The 18,488-nt window shown below is 45.6% G+C and overlaps 2 protein-coding genes across 2 annotated transcripts in view; one reads left to right on the top strand and one right to left on the bottom strand.

The window, feature by feature from the left end:
- Nucleotides 1-5,102, top strand: part of NSF (N-ethylmaleimide sensitive factor, vesicle fusing ATPase) — an 89,240-nt gene extending 84,138 nt beyond the window's left edge. Inside the window, exons 20-21 of the mRNA XM_054993595.1 lie at nucleotides 2,477-2,532; nucleotides 3,801-5,102. Of these exons, the coding sequence (XP_054849570.1) occupies nucleotides 2,477-2,532; nucleotides 3,801-3,816 (72 nt within the window). The 3' untranslated portion in view covers nucleotides 3,817-5,102. The remainder of the gene's footprint in view (nucleotides 1-2,476; nucleotides 2,533-3,800) is intronic.
- Nucleotides 5,103-10,773: 5,671 nt separating this feature from the next.
- WNT3 (Wnt family member 3) overlaps nucleotides 10,774-18,488 on the bottom strand; it is a 30,357-nt gene continuing 22,642 nt past the window's right edge. The window contains exons 2-4 of the mRNA XM_054993030.1: nucleotides 16,346-16,587; nucleotides 12,711-12,976; nucleotides 10,774-11,253 (exon numbers count right to left, since the gene is read on the bottom strand). Of these exons, the coding sequence (XP_054849005.1) occupies nucleotides 10,774-11,253; nucleotides 12,711-12,976; nucleotides 16,346-16,587 (988 nt within the window). The remainder of the gene's footprint in view (nucleotides 11,254-12,710; nucleotides 12,977-16,345; nucleotides 16,588-18,488) is intronic.

Genomic DNA, 18,488 nt, shown 5'->3' with positions numbered 1-18,488 from the left:
CTCATCCTTCCAAAGAAGCGATTAGTGATTTTCAATTTGAGACACAAGCCTGTGTGTTAATTGTTAATTAGTTTACTGAGGTGTAGAAATCTGATCATGCAGTCACCGTGGGCCCCTGACGTGTTTGTTGTGGGGTCTGGGCAGGCAGCTGGGTTGGGACCTGGCTGCTCAACCCCACCTACTTTTACTTTTTTAGTTCCAAGCAGAACCAGCAGATATTGGTTATTGGTGACTCTCTGCTGAGGGGTATAGAGCATCCGCAGACAAACTCCCAGACTGCCTTCCACATTAAAAAAAAAAGCTGCTTTTATAGCTCCCCTTAAAAATATAGATCCAGAGGAGTTAGCCGTGTTAGTCTGTAGTAGCAAAATCAAAAAGAGTCCAGTAGCACCTTTAAGACGAACCAACTTTATTGTAGCATAAGCTTTCGAGAATCACAGTTCTCTTTGTCAGGTGCATCTGATGAAGAGAACTGTGATTCTCGAAAGCTTATGCTACAGTAAAGTTGGTTAATCTTAAAGGTGCTACTGGACTCTTTTTGATTTTACCTTAAAAATATAGTTCTTTTTGCATCACAGCATGGGCTGCTGTTCAGGAAGCACCAGCCCAAAGTCCCACCAGCTTCCCAAAAGACTTATGTGGTGCTTCAGGTTCTTTTAATGCAGAGGCTGAAGGCTTAATTGAGACTGGTTAAGTATTAATGGAGCACGGGTAGTGGAATGGAACCTCCCAAATTTAATAGGCAGAGGAACAGCCACTGTCAGCATGGCCTCCTTGTGTACTTCCAGTGGGGTAGCCATGAATCCTCTTACAGGGGTCTCCAGTGCAATGGCAGAGCATGTTCTTTTCATGCTCCAGATCCTGGGTTGAAGACCCCTTTTAAAAGGCCAACCAGCTGGGAAAGGCTGCTTGATCGAGGGCCTGGAGAACTGCTGCCAGTCAGGACTGCAACAGAAACCTGGGTTGAATGGGCCAGAGGTCAGACCCCTTCCAAGGCCACTTCACCTCTCTCTCGAATGAACCTAATACGAACTCACCGACCCTGTACTTTTTGCGCCTTCACCGTTCAGTGTGGTGGTGGAGATTGCACAAGATGATGCCTTCCTGGTTGAGGGTGTCCCTAATCCTGGTAGCGAGCGGCTTCCAGGACTGGGCCCGGCATGCCGGGTGTTTGTGATGCAGCTAAGTGGGGAGCCTTTGGTGGAGAGGCTTGCCATTCAGCAGTGTGTGAAACTCCCACCCCTTCCCACCCCAACAACTCCTTTTTGGCAGTTCTGTTGGAACTTGCATGGGGCTGGGGAGCTGCTCTGACTGGATGTCACCTCGGGGCACAAAGTCATTTATCTAGATTTCTTTTTTCCTCTCTTCCCCTTGACTCTTTAATTCCATACCCTACAGGCAAAACCAGTAAGTTATTGCTCACACCTATTAAAATGTACATAATGGGCAGGGAACTGGAAGGTTTAACTCTGGACTGATGGCAGCACATGCATCCAAAAGAGACCGGATCTTTTGTTGTGATTCCCACCTTAGGCCCTTGAACTCCTAGGACTCAACCCTTCAGAAGTGGGGCGGGAGGGAGTGGTGTTGAAAGAGGGTGCTTGGAGAGCAGGCAGATGGATGCGCTGAGGGGGGTGAGGGCAGCAAGAGCTGGAATGAAATAGCACCAGGTTTTCCCTGTGGCTGCCCATTCTGTCTGCTTTGTTCCTGGAAGGCAGGTTGCCTATGACTTTTCTGTGTTGCCCTTAGACTATTTCAGAAGCACAGGTGTGCTGCTTCCAACCAGAGTGCCTTTTGAATGGGGCCTTGTCACCAAACAGATGCCACTGGAAGATTTTGGCTTTACACTCCTGATGCAACCAAAATAACAACAACAACTATAACTGCGCTTATATACTGCTCTTCTAGACAGATTAGTGCCCCCATTCAGAGCAGTTAGTGTTATTATCATCCCCACAATACAGCTGGGGAGCTGGGGCTGAGAGGTGGAGTGGCTTACCCAAGGCCACCTGCTGAGCTCATGGCAGTAGTGGGATTCAAACCAGTAGTGTGCTGAGTTGCAGCCCAACCACTGAACCACTATGCTACAGCAGCTCTGGGGTGGGCAGTATAATAGAGTGAGTGAATATTTGGGGCCATGAACTTTTTGGGCTTGTTAAAAGTGGGGAGACTAGATCATTAGGACTTGTAGCCTCAACTGCTGAAATAATTGCCCCAGGAGATCCAAGTCATGTCCAGCTCAGCATTCTGCCTAGGTTAGTTTACAAACTGAAGCTTGCTGGCCATTCCACCCCCCCCCCCCCACACACACACACATGCTGGTTTGAACATTCTGAAAATAAGAGTTTAAACTTCTGACAATCCTTTTCTTCTGGCAGCTGCCATTGTGATACGAAATTGAGTTGCAAGTCTATAAGCCGCTAACTCTCCAGTTGGCTAACAGGGGAATTTGGTGCGGGGTTTTGTTTTTACAAAGATGGATCCTGAGTACCGTGTGAGAAAATTCCTGGCACTTCTAAGAGAAGAGGGAGCGTAAGTAGCAAAAATATTTTTGGTGTGTGTGTTCTCGCTTAGTGTATATGCAGGCACCATCATAAGTCACCATCTGACCTCCAAAAAGGGAATTTAACATGAATGCATTCTGCAAACCTCCTATTTTAGTCCCTGATGGCTGGTAAATTATTCCATATCCGAATCTGTGAGCCCTCAGCTAGCTGCGGTTGCTTTTCTCACTGCAGTGAGTTGACTATTGGTCGTTGACATTTCTTACTGTGTGGGGATCTTTTTAAAAAGATGGGAATTTGCATCTCAATCTTACATGGAAGCTGTGCTTTCTGACCCCAAATGTATTATCCCTACACCACAGGTGTATGAGAGTTCATTTTGATCGCTCATCAATATAGGAGGAGCACTCTGTACATGGCCCAAAGCACTTTTTTATGTGCAGTGGAAGCAATAGCCTATTGTTGTGTTGAACCTTAATTGCAAGATTCCCGTCTGGGTCCTGCCTTTAGTGAGCTTGACTTGGAACTGACAACTGAGAACTTGATTGTATCCAGGTGTATTTAGAGCAGCCGTTGCTGGGCTGTACCATTTTAGCTTGAAAGGAAATTGCATATTGTGTGTGCAACAGAGCATCCGTCTTCTTGCACCTAGAAAACTAGCACATTAAGGGGGAGGAACTCCTTCTCCAAGACATAACATTCATGGGCACAAAGTTTTTGATGGAAGGCAATTCAGCAATTGTACTGGCTTTCCCCACTCCCTCTACCATATAATACGGTACAATCTAGGAAGATTATTGACCCGTGTGGTAGTTCTGAACATGTTGGGGCTCTGAGGCAAGTTCTCTTTCCAGCTGTGCCCATTCAAAGCTAGCAGGAAAGGATTGCCTGCCTTTATTTTATTTCATTTTTACTTAATTTTTGTATATCTTCAGAACAGGAACTGTGGAAAAGCTTCTAGTATTAAACTAATTTTATGCATTTGGGATGCTAGTTTCTCAGCAACCCACCGTTCAAATGTAAAGGCAGCTGTGCTCCTCTTAACGGCAGAATAAGTTCCACTTAAGCCAGCATGGCAGAAGCTGCTGGCCTACCTCTCCCTGCCTGTGCCCTTTCCTTTCCACCTGCCCCGGCGTAGAGTGAGAGTCTGGCCCTCTTTCTGGGCATCACTGGTTTGTGACTTTGCATGTGCTTCCCCCCTCTGTTTGCCTGCCAGCACCTTGACCCGCGATCCCAAAGGTGTCCCTGCCCCTTGTGACAGTTGCATGTGTGCTTGCTTTCTCTCTCTCTCCGCAGTAGCCCACTTGACTAAGAAGGAAGTGAGGACTATGGGAAGAATCCAGTGGCCGTGGAAGTAGCCAGCCAAGAGGACCCTCCCCCCAGATCTCCTCTTTTCCATGTGGCACGTCCAGACAAGACTGCAGTGTCTGCCTCCCTGCAGAGATCCCACCCCCAAAACATTTTGCATGTGGGACACAGCCAGATTGTGCGCCCTTCTATCTTGTTGTCTTGAATATCCTGGTGTCATGTGGCAAATTGAATCTCTTTTCCAGTAATTGTGCTTTTGTACTTTGCTATCTGCTGCAGCCCCCCCCCCCATCTATATTGGCACATGGCATGGTTGGGGGGGAGGAGCGGAAGGAGCACCGGCATGCTGTGTATACACCTGCAGCGGTTAATGCTCGAGTGGCAGTGCCTCGTTTTCTACATTGCTGCTAAGGCCCCCCTCAGCTCCTCCTTCCTTGACTCCACCAAAGCAGTGTGCAAAACACTTGATGGTTGTATAGTTGTAACTGCCTTCCTCCGTTCACGGACCAGTCAGTTCCTTGTATCCCATTGGGGACCTTCAGACCAGGTCCCCAGGCAGTAATAACAGAAATGTTCGGTCATGCTCAAGGTTTCTGGTGAACCTGTTCCCAAAATGCATTTTCTGTGTGAATTCTAGACAAGTGGGATGCTGTGGCCCATTTGTCTCCAATGATACTTGCCCGCTGGAAGCGGCTTCATGTACAATTCACCAGAGATCAAATAGCTTAGTCCTACCTGTACCACAGACTTCTTAATAATCCTGTAACACTTTGAAAAACATATTTCTGCTTTCTGCCATATGGTTTGTACTTGCTGGAATCTGACTTCTGTACGGTTTTGTTTCCCACTGGTGTGTGTTTTTAGGAATGCAGCTTCCATAGTCCGTAGGTACCAGGTGAATCCGTTCATCTTGGCTGCCCTCCACCCCCCAACCCATGTGGCTCCCAGGGTCCAGCACAGACACTCCAGTTTATTTCTCTCTGGCTTTTCGCCATGGCAGCAACCTGAGGGGGAAAGCTCAGCTTGTTTTTTCCAGGAATATTTGCAGTGATTTCTGTTGTGCACTGAACCAGCAAGCAGCTTTCTGGGCATGCCTGATCTGTTGCTCCTGAGCAGTCATTCAGAAGCTCTTTAAACAGCTTGCCTGAACAACCTGCCACGATGTGTGGAGAAGCTAATCTTGGTGTCGCTGCAGTCCCTGAGGGTAGTTCCCTGTCAGCACCACAACCTGACAGAAGTTTCGAGTGGAATCCTCCAACTGAATCCTGTGCTTTGCATAAGCTTCCCTTCCTTCTGTTCTGTTAACAGCAGGGTTGGAAATGGAAATGCTACACAATCAATGGGATTCATGATAGAAACATATACATCATAATGGCCCATAGGTAGGTAGCTGTGTGTGTGTGTCTGTGTGTGTGTGTGAGAGAGAGAGAGAGAGAGAAAAGAACCAGGCAACTCCCACTGGCAAGTGTAGTATCTAAATGAGCTCTTAGCCTCCTTCTGCAGAACAGTGTTGCATGGCCATCAGTGTCTCCAGGCTATACAGCACTCAAACCCAGGTGGTCAAGTTGATCTTCCATCTTGCCACACTCGTCCCATATCATCAGCCTGGCTTCCTTTTCCCCAGCTGCTGAAATTGGGTGGATGAAAATGCACCATTACTTTCTCCCACTCTGTGCAACAAAAGGCAACCTGTTGTATTAGATACTGCGGCAGTGTACTTGAATCACAGCTCACTAAATTTCCTTTTATGTGGGCTCACAACTTTTGTTCTTTTAACTTGCATTTCCCTGGGGGGGGGGAGTGTTTACAGCTATCGTGACTCCCGGGGGGGGACTGTAAGATCCTTTATGATATTGTGCATTTTGGGCTGCTTTCAGCTGCACTGCCCCCCTCCCCCTTTTCTGTTTCCCCGTTCATCTTTCAGTGAAAGCAAAACACATGTATTTAACTTTAAGTCTTTGATCAGATGATGTAAACATTTTTATCGTGGTTTTTGTCCAAAGCTATATTGAGAGAGACAAACACAAATTATATATATATATATATATATATATATATTGATTGTTTGTATGGTTGAAATGCAAACAAATGGATGCAATAAAAAGGCACAGATACTTAACTGCTGATAACTTGTGAGCTGTATTTAACAGGCGATTGAATACTGCTGCCTATTTTAGAAAGCCGCATGGCCAGTGATGCTGTAGCGCCGTGGAGATGTAACTTTCATCACAACACGAACTTGCATAGGCAAGACCTTCCGCACCAAATGCGCCGATTGAGCAGGAGGGGGTGTCTTCAGTTAAGAGCCAAGGGCGGTGACCCCGTTCTGAACCTGGAGGGGGATGTCTTCTGGCTCCAAGTCTTTTGATGCCAGTCGTTGGAGAAGACAGTGAAATGCACCAGGGAAAAGGTATCACTCTGTTGATTGGTCTCTGAGTATTTATGCCCAGCCTACCCTACTGAGAAGCCTCCTACTCCCCCCCCCGCCGCCCCCGCAGTTGCTAGGACGACTTTTGTACATCTTTACTCAATTCTACACTTGAACAGTCTCCCATGGCTTACACAACTGAGTCCCACCTTCCAACCCAGGAATGCTTTGGGATTAACGGATCTGAAGCCACTGCCACCAAACCATTAATGTTTACTGTAACAATTTGTGCATATTTTTTGAGTAATGTGGTTCCTTTTATCTTTACAAATGCGTAGGTTCTATGCTTTACAATTTGATAATAATGTGAAAAAGAATTGCACCAGTAGTTCCATGTGATCTGACTTACCAGCAAGTTTTCTCACATCTAATATAGATGAGTCTTTGCATAATATTTAGTGCCCCCCATCATTCCACAATAAAACAACTCAACCAAAAACACATTGTTTTTAAGTGCTTTACCTTTAATGACTCAAGAGGACCAAAGAAAGATGAAATATATTTTTCTTCAAATATATATATATATATATAAAATATTATAATATATAATCTTAGTTAACTCAAAGGTATATACATTGTATAATAAATAATTATAAAAAGAGCATTTTCTGAATATAACTTTAAAAAAAAAAAAGAGGCTGAAAACCCTAGACGGCTTTGTAAAGAACTTTGGATACAGCGGGGGTGGGTGCTTGTGGATGTTCTACCCTCTCCCTTATCCAGTGCTAGAATATCTCACTACAGTGAGAAAATAATGAAAGAAAAGTATTACTGTATCCTATTAATAAACATTTGCCCCTTGATTACAAATCAGCAAGTGCCTTTGGAAAAAAAGTCAGCTTCCCCTAAAAGATGACTGGAATATATAATTTCTTAGGAGTTGCCATCTACATATTTTGGGGGATTACTGTGGGGTCCCATGTTCCCCCCAAAGCAAATTCCTCTTTAAACTGTAGTCCTTGGCTGTGAGGTTAAGGGTGGTTAAAAGGATCTCAGGTGGAGAACTTCCGTTCTGTAACTGTTTTTCACTTCAATCTATCCAGTGGGGTTAAAGCAAAGGCAGGTGACTTTTTGACCACATCGGGGTTCATGCCTCTTTGGAGGGCTCTGGGTAGAATAGGGTTCAGCACTGGCTTGTCTACGCTAAAGGGGAAGCTCTGTCTGGCTTCTCTCCCCACACCCATCCAACAGTGGAAGCAGGAAGGGCCACCTTCCAGCTTAGAGACCCAGATGTGTTCTGCTCTTAATGGCAATGAGCATTCAAAACTCTGTTTTCCAGGCACATTGGCTGGCCAGCTGATCTTGCAGCCTAGTGGCCTCATGTTGTCCACAAATTCTTAAGCAGCCTGAAATTCATATCAGGTCCCCTGTAATTTGCCCTCCTGGATTAAAGTGTTGGTTAGACTAAAGGCGTGTCGTTTGTAAGGAGAGAACAAGAGCCACAGAGAGGCATCTCAGTATAGAGAGGATGGTTTGCATTGTACCCTACTATTCTTCATGGAGCCTTCTGCCAGGGCAAGAGGCAATTCCTCTGGTGGCTTTTCCTCCAGAGGAAAGCTTCACACTTAGCTGATATAACCCAATAAGGCAAGATGGGTTCTGGCTACAGGAAGTTTGAAGGTTGCTGGTTCAAATTTACATGAAGGCTGATTTTGGATTAAAATGGCCATTTGCACAAGATTGGTTCTGTGCAGAGCTGCAGCAAGAATGCCCAGCCGCATCCACCAACGTGCCTCGAAACATACTCTGGCCATATCTGCACCGCTTTGTCTACCCATGCCACAAAGATGTGGGGTGGCATCCACAAGGGTGGACTTGCAGCTCTTTGCAGACAAGGAGCATAGTCTTGCAAGCACAATCTCAAGCAAATAACTTGGTACAAGTAACACACTACTAGTCTGTTGGGAAGAGAAGTGATTCTCCTCTGTGCTGGCTTTCTACTTGCAAGGAATTCTTCTTTACAAAAAAAGCTGCTGTCTGAAGTGATAAAATCCATTTTACCATCTCAGTCCTTTATCTATTTCTGCTACATGCCCATCCCTCGACACTTAGTAGTCATAGTTTAATCATTATTCCCTCTTTTCAGGGACAAAACCCTCTCACCCCGCCCCCAGAACTGTAGTGCTGAGAAGGGGACCAGGAACAGAATTCCTAGCAACTTTATCAGACTACAATTCCTGGGATTTATGGAAAAATCCATAATAGTTACCGAACTGGCTCTGCAGATCTGTCATAAGGAGCAACAGTTATCCTATTATTCTACTATCTGAAAAACACAATCAGATTTTGAGAAGGGTTTACGTTTTTAAATGGGCTGCCTTAAAACTGCAGCGGTTTCAGACTTCATTCCCCCACCCCACCCCCTGCCCATCCCAGTCCTTTTGAAAAGTGTCTGGGTTATAATAACAAAAAATGTATATACACATTAAATAGTATATATATTTTTAAATAGATATAGATAATTCCATTGGGTCACCATTGGCTGATGACTATGGGAAGGTAAGGACATAGCAATTTTGTTTTAATGAATTCAAACAAATTCTGTTGGTTTAAGAAAGGTGCCCTTGTTTTTCTTCCCACCCCCTCAACATAAATCAATGTGCTGGTCACCAGAGAGCTAGAAGTGGAAGTTGTCTGCAGAAATGTTTTGGGGATGGAAAGGTGGTGATGCAGAGTAAGTTCACCTATTAAAGGTGTTCCCGAAATTGCATGTTCACATGACTTTACCTGTTTCAGTAGGTGAAACTGCCACCTTGCTTTGGAAGCCATATGGGTAACAGTCTCTCTTCAAATGGACCCTTTCCCCCCTTGACCTATCTACATTTTGTACAGCAATAGCAGCTGTAAATGGCTCTGGTGAACCTCTGTACACATAGCTACACCCTGGCTCTTTTCATGTTTTTTGCGTATATTATTTTGCTGGGTGGAACTTCTCCCCCCTGCCCCAACTAAGAGATCGAGCAGCACTTTGGAAACTGTATAATTTGAATTCGGAAACTGTAGCTTTACCTGCTCAACAGGAAAGAGGGAACGTGTTGGTGGTCCTTCTGACAGAGTCTGAGGAGGTCTGGTTTTTGTGGGGCTGATTTCTAGATAACTTATTATACACACACCCCTTTTTCTGCCTTGGCTTGTGGGTGGAGTGATGTCCATTTTTCTTGATCATTTTCAGGTGGCGGGAGAGTTCTGGGCACCATCCATGTCGCTGTCAGTCTTTCTATTCCGTTTTATACTCCAGCTATGCCACAAGGCTTTTTCCAGGAAAAGAAAATTAACAAAGAAACACAGATTGCACTATCACTGCCTGTGTTTAATGTTTCCAGTGCCTTTTCTCTGTTTTTAACGCTGCATATCTTGAGCTGACGATTGAGGGCATGAAGGCAAAAGACAGGTTTGACATGGTTACAATTCCCTTTTGAACAGGACCGTGCGACTACTTAATTAGTGTGATGCGTATGGTTTCTAAAGACATGCTTGTTGCATGCCCACTTCCCATTTCTTTAAGGTGTACATTAAAAAATGTGAACATGCCCATGGGGTCATCCTGTTCTCCGAATCATTTATGACTTTCAGCATCTTTTTATGGAAGTGAAGTTAAATGAGAGAATGCCATCCAGCTGTTTCCTGTCTGGAGCTTTCTGAGAGAAATGAGGCATATAGACTCCCTGGGACCCAGTTCTGACCCTTCTTAGCGCAGGGTGGTGTAACTGCCTTCCCTGCTGTCTAATCTACACCCAGTAGTTTTCTTCTGCTCTGGCCATATTCCTCGTAAAGCATCTGTGTAGACATCCATGCCTCAGCCAAGGTTTCCAGACTCATTTGTCTAATCAGGCCAAGCCGTAAACCTCTTGACTGAATCAAAGCAGCTGTACAAGATTTCTGTCTTCCTTCTTGCCTCTCACCACCACCTTCCCAGGCTCATCATAAGCCTGAGTTAACTGTTCTTGCCTTCTGTCCTTTCTCTGGACCGTTGAACTTCCGATGGCATTTCAAACCCCAGTTGTACTGCCCAAGAGCTGAGCAACCCTTTCGGAAATGAGCTGTTTTTATAAGATTCCATTTTCTCTGTCCTGATCTCCAAATGGTCCCAGGAAGTCCATACAGAAAGCAGTACCTTGAATATGTCCTCATTAGGATCAGAGATATGTGCTGGCTGCAGTCAAAACAAATCTTAGGAGGGGCTTGTTCTTGCATAGCCTCAAATTGCTGAGCCTGCAAAATTTACTGCACTGTTTAATTTTCATGCAAGGTTCATTTAATAATCAGCGCTTAACCAGTACATTTCATGTTTCCAGTGTTTTGATTGCAGGAATTGTACAACTGTCTCATAAAGCAGGCAAGTATCTTTGCCGACTGCAGGGGGCCTGCTGCATGCATGTTGACAGGGGCTTACCTACAGCACATTTGTGGTTCATGTGAGCTTTGAATAAGGGAATTCCCAGCTTGCATTCTTTATGCCACTGCTCCAGCCCTGGTTTGGGTTCTGTGCTGCCCTGCTGCAGTCTGCCCTTTATGCGGCACATACCCACCTCTTTATTTGCAGGTGTGGACATCGTAAATCCGGATACATTCCTGGCAGCTGACGTAACAGCACCAGTGGAAGATGCAGTGGCACTTTTCCTTCCTTTTCTCCGTCCTCGTGTTGTGGCCACGGCCACAGCAGAGCAGATCACAGCCATCGATGCCATGTGAGGTCACATTGCATGTTCTGTCTCTGGTGCCGAAGGAGCCCGTCTCTGGGTTGGGTTCACAGAAGTTGGGCGAGTTCTCATAGTAGACCAAGTCGCGTTCTGTTGGTGGCTTAAAGAGGGCATACTTGGCCCGCAAGGTCTCTACCCACCCACGAGACTCCCGATGTTTCTCCACCACCATCTCTGAAGCACTGTCATACTTATCCTTCAGGTAGTCACCAATGGCCCGGAAATCTGGCTGGGCCCACCAGCACGTCTTAACCTCGCAGCTGCCCGACAGGCCGTGGCACTTGCATTTCAAGTGCATGTGATCCAGTATGGTCTGTCCAGAACAAAGGATAAACACGTAAGGGAGCCTGCACCATCCATGGATAGGTTGCCAACCTCCAGGTGGGGTTCGGAGATCTAGAATTACAGCTGATCTCCAGATGACAGAGATCAGTTCCCCTGGAGAAAATGGCTGTACTGGAGGGTGGACTCTACAGCATTATACTTTGCTGAGGTTCCTCCCCCCGCCAAACCCTGCCCTCCCCAGGCTTCACCCCCAAACCTCCAAGCGTTTCCCAACCAGGAATCTGCAACCCAAATGGTGAAGAATCTAGACTAGAACCTCCGTCCTAGGAGATGAACGCTACAGGCTAGTCTCGATGGGGGCTATTGTGCCATCTTTACAGCCTCAGTGGAGGGAAGTGAGATCCTAACAAACCCCTCCATCTCCATTTGGCTGCCCCCATAGTAGCTACTCAATCTCTAACTAATTGCTGTTGCTCCCAGCTACCTGTTGGTAGCCAATCAGAAACCTCGAGGCTATCTCCAGCAGCCAGTACTAGGATTTGACAAGACACTACTGCTATGGTCTGCAGATCTGTCATTCAAAGAGATAGAGCCAGCCCTTCAGTTTCAAAAATCTTCTGGTCAGCTGTGTTTGTACTAAAGCTTCCTGAATGGTTTATTTATCCTGCCTTTCTTCCATCCTAGAGCTCAAGGCAGAGCCCCTTCTGGCACAAACTGGAAGGAGACCCTATTCTGCACAGTTACTCTTTTGCATCTTCCAACTTATTCTCTGGAACAATATGGTTGGTTGGATGGCAGATTCAGAGAAACCTCCCATGAACTGAGCTCGCTAGATCAAAGTGAAGCCCTTGGCGGGCAAGTTGGAGATCCCTTCTACATGACAATAAACAAAAGCTTTGCAGAACCTGAGCTGTTAGAGACCTGTGGCCCAACATGTGTTTTGCTAAAACTGAGGCGCTCATAATCAAGATCTTATGATTACATGCCAGCAAGTCAGTTGGGGATGCATAGATACGTATTCTTAAATATATATATATATATAGTGGTTTAATATTCGCCACTTTGGAGACACTATTTGAGTAGAAAGTTGGTATACAAATGTTTTAAATAAATAAATACATTTATCTCAGGGGAACTGAGCACTATAGTCCTGTTGAAATTCTGGGAGCTCCCTAGGCCCCACTCAGAGATTGGCAATTCTACTCCAAATGGGTTCTTGCGTCCAAGTTTTTTTAGCTTAGTACATGTTATTTTAGTCCTCAGAGAGGCATACATGCTATTCCCTTCCCCATTTTGTCCTCCGTGAGGTAATCTGGGCTGAGGGAGTGTGGCTGGCCGAAGGTCACCCCTGTGTTCTTCATGGATGTGTGAACCTGGGCCTCCCCAATCTCACCGCATCCCTTCCCCCCGAGCTTAAGCCACTATTTCAGGGCAGAAGGGCCAGGCCCATCTTTCTCTGTGGATTGTGAAGGAAGAGCCACTCACTGTTCTCCCGGCTTCGTTATTGTGCCTGTTCATGGCCGAGCGGGCATCTGGGCGGTTTTCTCGGGCATCGGCGAACTCCCGGGAAACGAGCACACCAAAGTCCGCATCCTCACTGCAACCACCCCATTTCCATCCTTCGCCTGGAGGCCCCTTGTGATGTGAGTCACAGCCACAAATAGTAGAAGTTCCTTCAGCACAGGAGCGGGTCACAGCAAATGCTACGCCAGCTGAGGCAATGGCATGGACAAAGGCAGATTCTCGAGTGGCTGTGAAGGAAGGGGAAAGGTTATGTTGCTGCCACTGAAATGACCTTTTCTGTCTCTGTTCTTTCTCATATACCCAGTTTTGTTTCGGAATATTTGGGTCCCTAATTTTCAGGAACCTCCTTTGTTCTGCCGCTGTCCATCAGATGAGCTGAGGACACCTATGAGCGTTAGGGATTCTGTGTTTCATGTATGGATCCTGAAAGCACCTACAGAAGAAATTCCTAACCTAGGTGGTGTGAGACGTAAAACTTTAGGAACTCTTGTGACCTTCTGAAGAGTCTGCCTATTGCAACTCTGCATGAGTGCTCTGCTGACGCATTTCCTTCTTCTAGTCAGACTGGGGGGAGAGAAGATCAGGACTAAAACTGTAGCTACTGTTGTATTGTACTGTATTGTATTGCCTAAATTGAAATTTTGTGTTTACCATTTGAGTGTAGGAAATTCTTCTGCAAGAAGCTCTGACAGCTTTCTGTTGAAAAGCGGGATGTAAATTTAAATAATAACCTGCTGAGAGGAGACATGCTCAGATCAGTAACCCTCTAAAATTGAAAATTTGGAGTGGGGTGGGATAACAGGCCTGGGATGTCTTCAGTTTTTTAATGTCAGGTTGAGAAGTCTGCTCGGCTCTACTCATTGAACTTAACGGAAGGAGAAAACATGTAAAGTTCTTTTCAACAAGGCTGGAACGAGTTCTGCTCACTGTTTTAAAAAAACTGTGGAACTCCTAAAAACTAACCTGGGCATAGGGTAGGTGATTCCAGAGATTATCATCTTGAAAGCAGCCAAGATTTTTCATGCCCTTTCTTCAATATGCTTGAGAGAAAAAACAGCCCAGAAAACGCCTAACCCCCACTGCTGCCTCCAAAAGCCTGAGATTCTCTTGTGTGAGAGGAGAGGGGGCTTGGGGTGGCCTCCAAAAGATTTCCCAGTGACAAAACTGAAATTCCCCAAAGCAATGAGGGGCACAGCTTGGGAGGATTAGGGGCTCTTGACAGTGCTTCACTGTGCTGGTCTCCAATCCAGACCCCATTACCTGCTGGGCCACTCAATTTGCCATTGTTTGCCGAGTGTCACACCGTATTACCCACATAATGTGGAATGTTTCCGCCAGGCCCAGCAGTACCCACGCTGGCATTCCCCACGGCCACCCCTTGGCAACGGGGCCTGCATCCTCCCTGCCCCACCATCCTCCAGCAAGCCCACCAGTCAGGCTAGGAAATCCCCTATTGAGACCTCTGATGCCGGTCCTCCCCTCCTGGGCTCAGAGTAGCAAAAGGGCGTGTGAATGGCGCAGGGCTATAAAACAGTTCAGGGTCTGGCATGATATCCCTTGCCCCGGTGCACAGTAGGGATGGAAGCTTAGTTCTTTTCTCCTGAATCTAAGCTCATTTTCTCTCCCTCTCTGCCACCCGCGATGCCTTGAAATCTCCTGTGTTTCAATCCAGCCCTCTCTTTAAATGCAAATTTGTCATCTCTGTCCCTGCTGAGAAAGACTGCTGGGTTATCAGAAAGCTGTTGGGCATTTTGCAGTCAGTAGAACTGGCCCCCTCCATATAGAGGCCCTTCGGATGAAGGTCTGTAATAGACATTTACTCCAGGGTGCCCTGGCGGGTCTCTTTTTGAGACTGAAGGCCCCTGCAGTTTCCTCAACTGCTAGCCTTCAACCTTTTCAGAGCTTGGGTGCACTTTTTGATCCCACCCACCCACTATAAAAAATTGTAATGTCTGCTTTTGAGACCTACTTCTTACTATAGCCGTAACAGCTCTGTCTGGGCTGTAACAGTTACTTACAGCTCAAACTCACAAGACTGAAACATCCGTTGCACGCAGAAAACCAGCATGTCAGGGAGAAAGCTAGGCTACAAACCTTTTCGCTGCTAATTTTCTATGTGGAGGGAAATATTGGTGTAGTGGAGTTTAAAGCTATGCAGCCCAGTCTCAGGTTTATGATCTCAGGAGAAAAAAAATAAGACACAGCTAATGTAGCCTGGCACTATACTTAACCAGTCGAGAGTCAGAACTTGCCTGGTAAAGACTGCTTGAAAGAATAGCTCAGCTGTCCTGCCAACCAGGCAGCCTTTGCAGGTGAGGTGCAACCCAGGTGTGCTTACAAAGGATGTTGTCTGTAGTTTCTGTCCAGGGAGGGAGGATTTTGCCACTTCTCCATTTCGCCAGATTTTAAATTATATATAAGAGAGCCACTTTGGTGTAGTGGATAAGAGTGCAGGACTCTAATCTGGAGAACCAGGTTTGATTCCCCACTCCTCCACTTGAAGCCAGCTGGGTGACCTTGGGTCAGTCACAGCTTCTAGGAACTCTCTCAGCCCCACCCACCTCACAGGGTGATTATTGTTATGGGGATAATAATGACATACTTTGTTATGGGCGTTAAGTTGTCCTGAAGGGCGGTATATAAATCGAATGTTATAATATTGTTATTACTTCCCCAACTAGCTGCAGCCCATTGGTCCCCCTTGAATTGATGCATGAAGGATGAATCTACAGCAGAAGGAGTAGTTCAGCAAAAATCCCTTCTGCATCCATTAGTGGAAATCTGCTGTTGGATCCATCCTGCTACATTTAATATTATTCATTATGTTCCAAAATAGATGGTGTAGTCTCTTTTCTCTTTTTCTTCTCCCCCCTCAATTCATTTTAACTTTCAGGTGAGTATTGAGGAGGACCATTTACAAAGGGGAAATGTAGTATGAAGTAAGGAGATTTTTAGTACATATCAGAACATGATCAGAAAGTTGGAGTGGGGGAAATGGTACAGAGATTACAGATGACGTCATTGGTGTAAACCTGCGTCTGCAAAATCCCTCTTTGATAAATGGTCACTTGTATCCATTTTTAGGAAGAAGAAATAAGAAAGGACATAAATCACATCTGCAGGTCACTTTTGTGCAGTTCTTCCCTGGGACAGCCCCTCTGTGACTTCCTTTGCTGTTCTACAAATATGAATTGGGCAGAATTATCTAACAAATTCTCCTATCTCTAAAATACAAATATAAATAAAATAATGTCCTCTCAACATAAACATTCCTGGCTTGGGATGTTGTTAGATACAGAAGTGTTTTTAAAGTGGAGCAAAAAATATTTTTGCACCTTAATATTTAACATGGATGTTTAGCTTTTAATCAATAGAAGTCTTGAAATTCTATTTATATTTCAGCAATCCAATTTATATAAAATTTCTTTGCAACTCTGTGTGAAACTCTGTCTACTGAATCAGAACAATATCCACTCTGATAGGAGGCGGGTCTCCAGGGGCCCAGCAGGAGTCCTTCCAAGCTACTACTTGAGCCTTCACCTGGAAAAGTCAAGGATTGAACTCAAGGCCTTTTGCAGCCAACGCACATCCTGTACCTTTGTCGAGAACAGGCCCAAAAATGGCCAGGCTGTCGTCGATGGTGGTGCAGTTCCAGCGCCGGCCTCGGAACTGGTGTTGGCACTCCTGGATCCCCAGCTTCACCCCCTCAGCCACACTGGGCATGATCTCAATGTAATTCCGGCAGAAGCGAAGCTGCTTGGGCACCAAGCCAGGGATGGACCCACACAGGATGGGTTGTGACCCCAGAGAGGTGTACTGTTGGCCTAATGCAAGGGACCTGCAAGGAGAGAAGAGAGACATTCCATGGCTGATGAGGCACAGGGGTGTGCCCCTCTGCAACCCCCAGACCTAGCTGTTATTTGCACACAATCATGCTAAATTGCTTCTCCAATTTACAGGTATCCTAAAGGTGTCTTCAGGCTTTTCCACATTGGGTTTTTGCTCCAGCTTGGCTTTATTGCCTCGGTCTTTCGCCTCCCATACACACCATATTATTTGCCACATGTCGCTCTCCTTTCCCCTCAAGTTTCCTTCATGCCTTTTCAGACCGCCATAAAAAGGGTCTTGGTAAAACACACAGGAGAGATTCAATGAAAAACTTGGAGGGCAATAATGCTATGTGTAAGGGAGGGGGAACCTGATGCAGGTAAAGACCTAAGGAGGAGCAGGAACCTCATGTGGAATTCATGTAATAAAAGAAACAAGCTTGCAACTACCGTGTGTGATGAAGGCTTCTAACTGAAAATAGCTTCCCCCCCTCAAAGGATTTGCAGGATGGGCATGTTACGGGGGGGGAGGGGGGGATGATAGCAAAATGGAATCTCTCTGTGTTCAGCGGCAACCTCTCTCTCTGTGCTAGAGGCTGGTGTTAAACACAGAGGATCAGTTAGCCATGCTTTTCATCCTTTCCCTGGCTACTTTTGGAAATGACATGGGCCTCGAGGTACCTCCTTTGATCTAGCCAGACAAGTCTTTACACAGAACACTGGAGACGGAGTGTCAGAAGAGGACTCACTTGGAGTGTGCAGAATTAGAGAGATGAAAAAGTATGGAACTGATCTTCTAAGCTCTCTGCCAGAACCAGGATATCCTGCCTCTGAAACATTCCCAACAGCTGCTCACTGGACCATCTTCCTAACAAGGAAATTCTTTTCTGTGATATTAAGCCATTTCTTCTTGTCCTAAACCCTCCCTTGAAATGTCAGTAAACCCTTTTGAAATATTTGAAACATATGAGTGTCATTACATGATTCGTGCTGTTCAAAATCTTTCAAATTCTTATTGCCATTGTTACTGTCATTCTGTGCCATTGGTGTAGATGCATTTTGTTGTGTTTCAGAACTGAAAAGACAAGTCCCTGCCTCCAAGGCACTTGCATTCTGAAACTGACGGTGGAGGAGGTGACGGAGGGGAGATGAAGAGAGAACATGTGATCTGATGCAGTTGTGTGTACTTAAACCTAATGCTTGTAAACTTTCAAAGAATAAATGTATCAGCCTAGTGAATGAATACTCCATTTATCTGATAAAGTGAGGTTCTGACTCATGAAAGCTTAGGCTTGGATTTTTTTTTAACATTTAAGGTTCTCCTGGACTTCTTTTTAATTATACTTAAATTTGGTTATATTTGGGGGTGGGGATTAAGGGGCAAATCTGTAGGCCTCTCAAGTGGAGTGGTTTGCGTGGGGATTGGAAGGACCCATGCATAGGTTCAAGGAGGGAAGATGGGTGGGGTCATGTCTCATACATAAATATTTGATGTGACTTTTACCCTTGATTGATCCCTTTGGTGCTGTATGGAATCCTTCCCCCTTTTTCAAAACAGGAATAGGATTTTTCCTTCCTGAGATGTAGCTACATTTGTAAGAACATTTTTTGAAGGGTAAAGGAGTACACTGTCACAGTTACAGATTTAGGAGAAGCCAGACTTAGAATTAGCATCTTTCCTGAAAGCATCCAACAGGGTTATGGCTCATCTAGGATTTGAACCCAAGGATTTCTACCCACTAAGTGACACTGTCTCACACCCAATTAACTCTAGGGAAGCCTGCCAGGAGACCATTAAACATTTCTGTAATCTTGTGCATTTGTGACCAGCATTGAATTAGCACATGCTGCAAAAATCAAAGCCTGGTGGCTCAGACTGTCAAAAGGTTACCTGTCTCTTATCTGTCCTAAA

This window comes from Eublepharis macularius, chromosome 12 (assembly GCF_028583425.1).
Source record: "Eublepharis macularius isolate TG4126 chromosome 12, MPM_Emac_v1.0, whole genome shotgun sequence".
Taxonomy (NCBI): Eukaryota; Metazoa; Chordata; class Lepidosauria; order Squamata; family Eublepharidae; genus Eublepharis; species Eublepharis macularius.
This window is presented reverse-complemented; position numbering and strand designations above follow the sequence as displayed.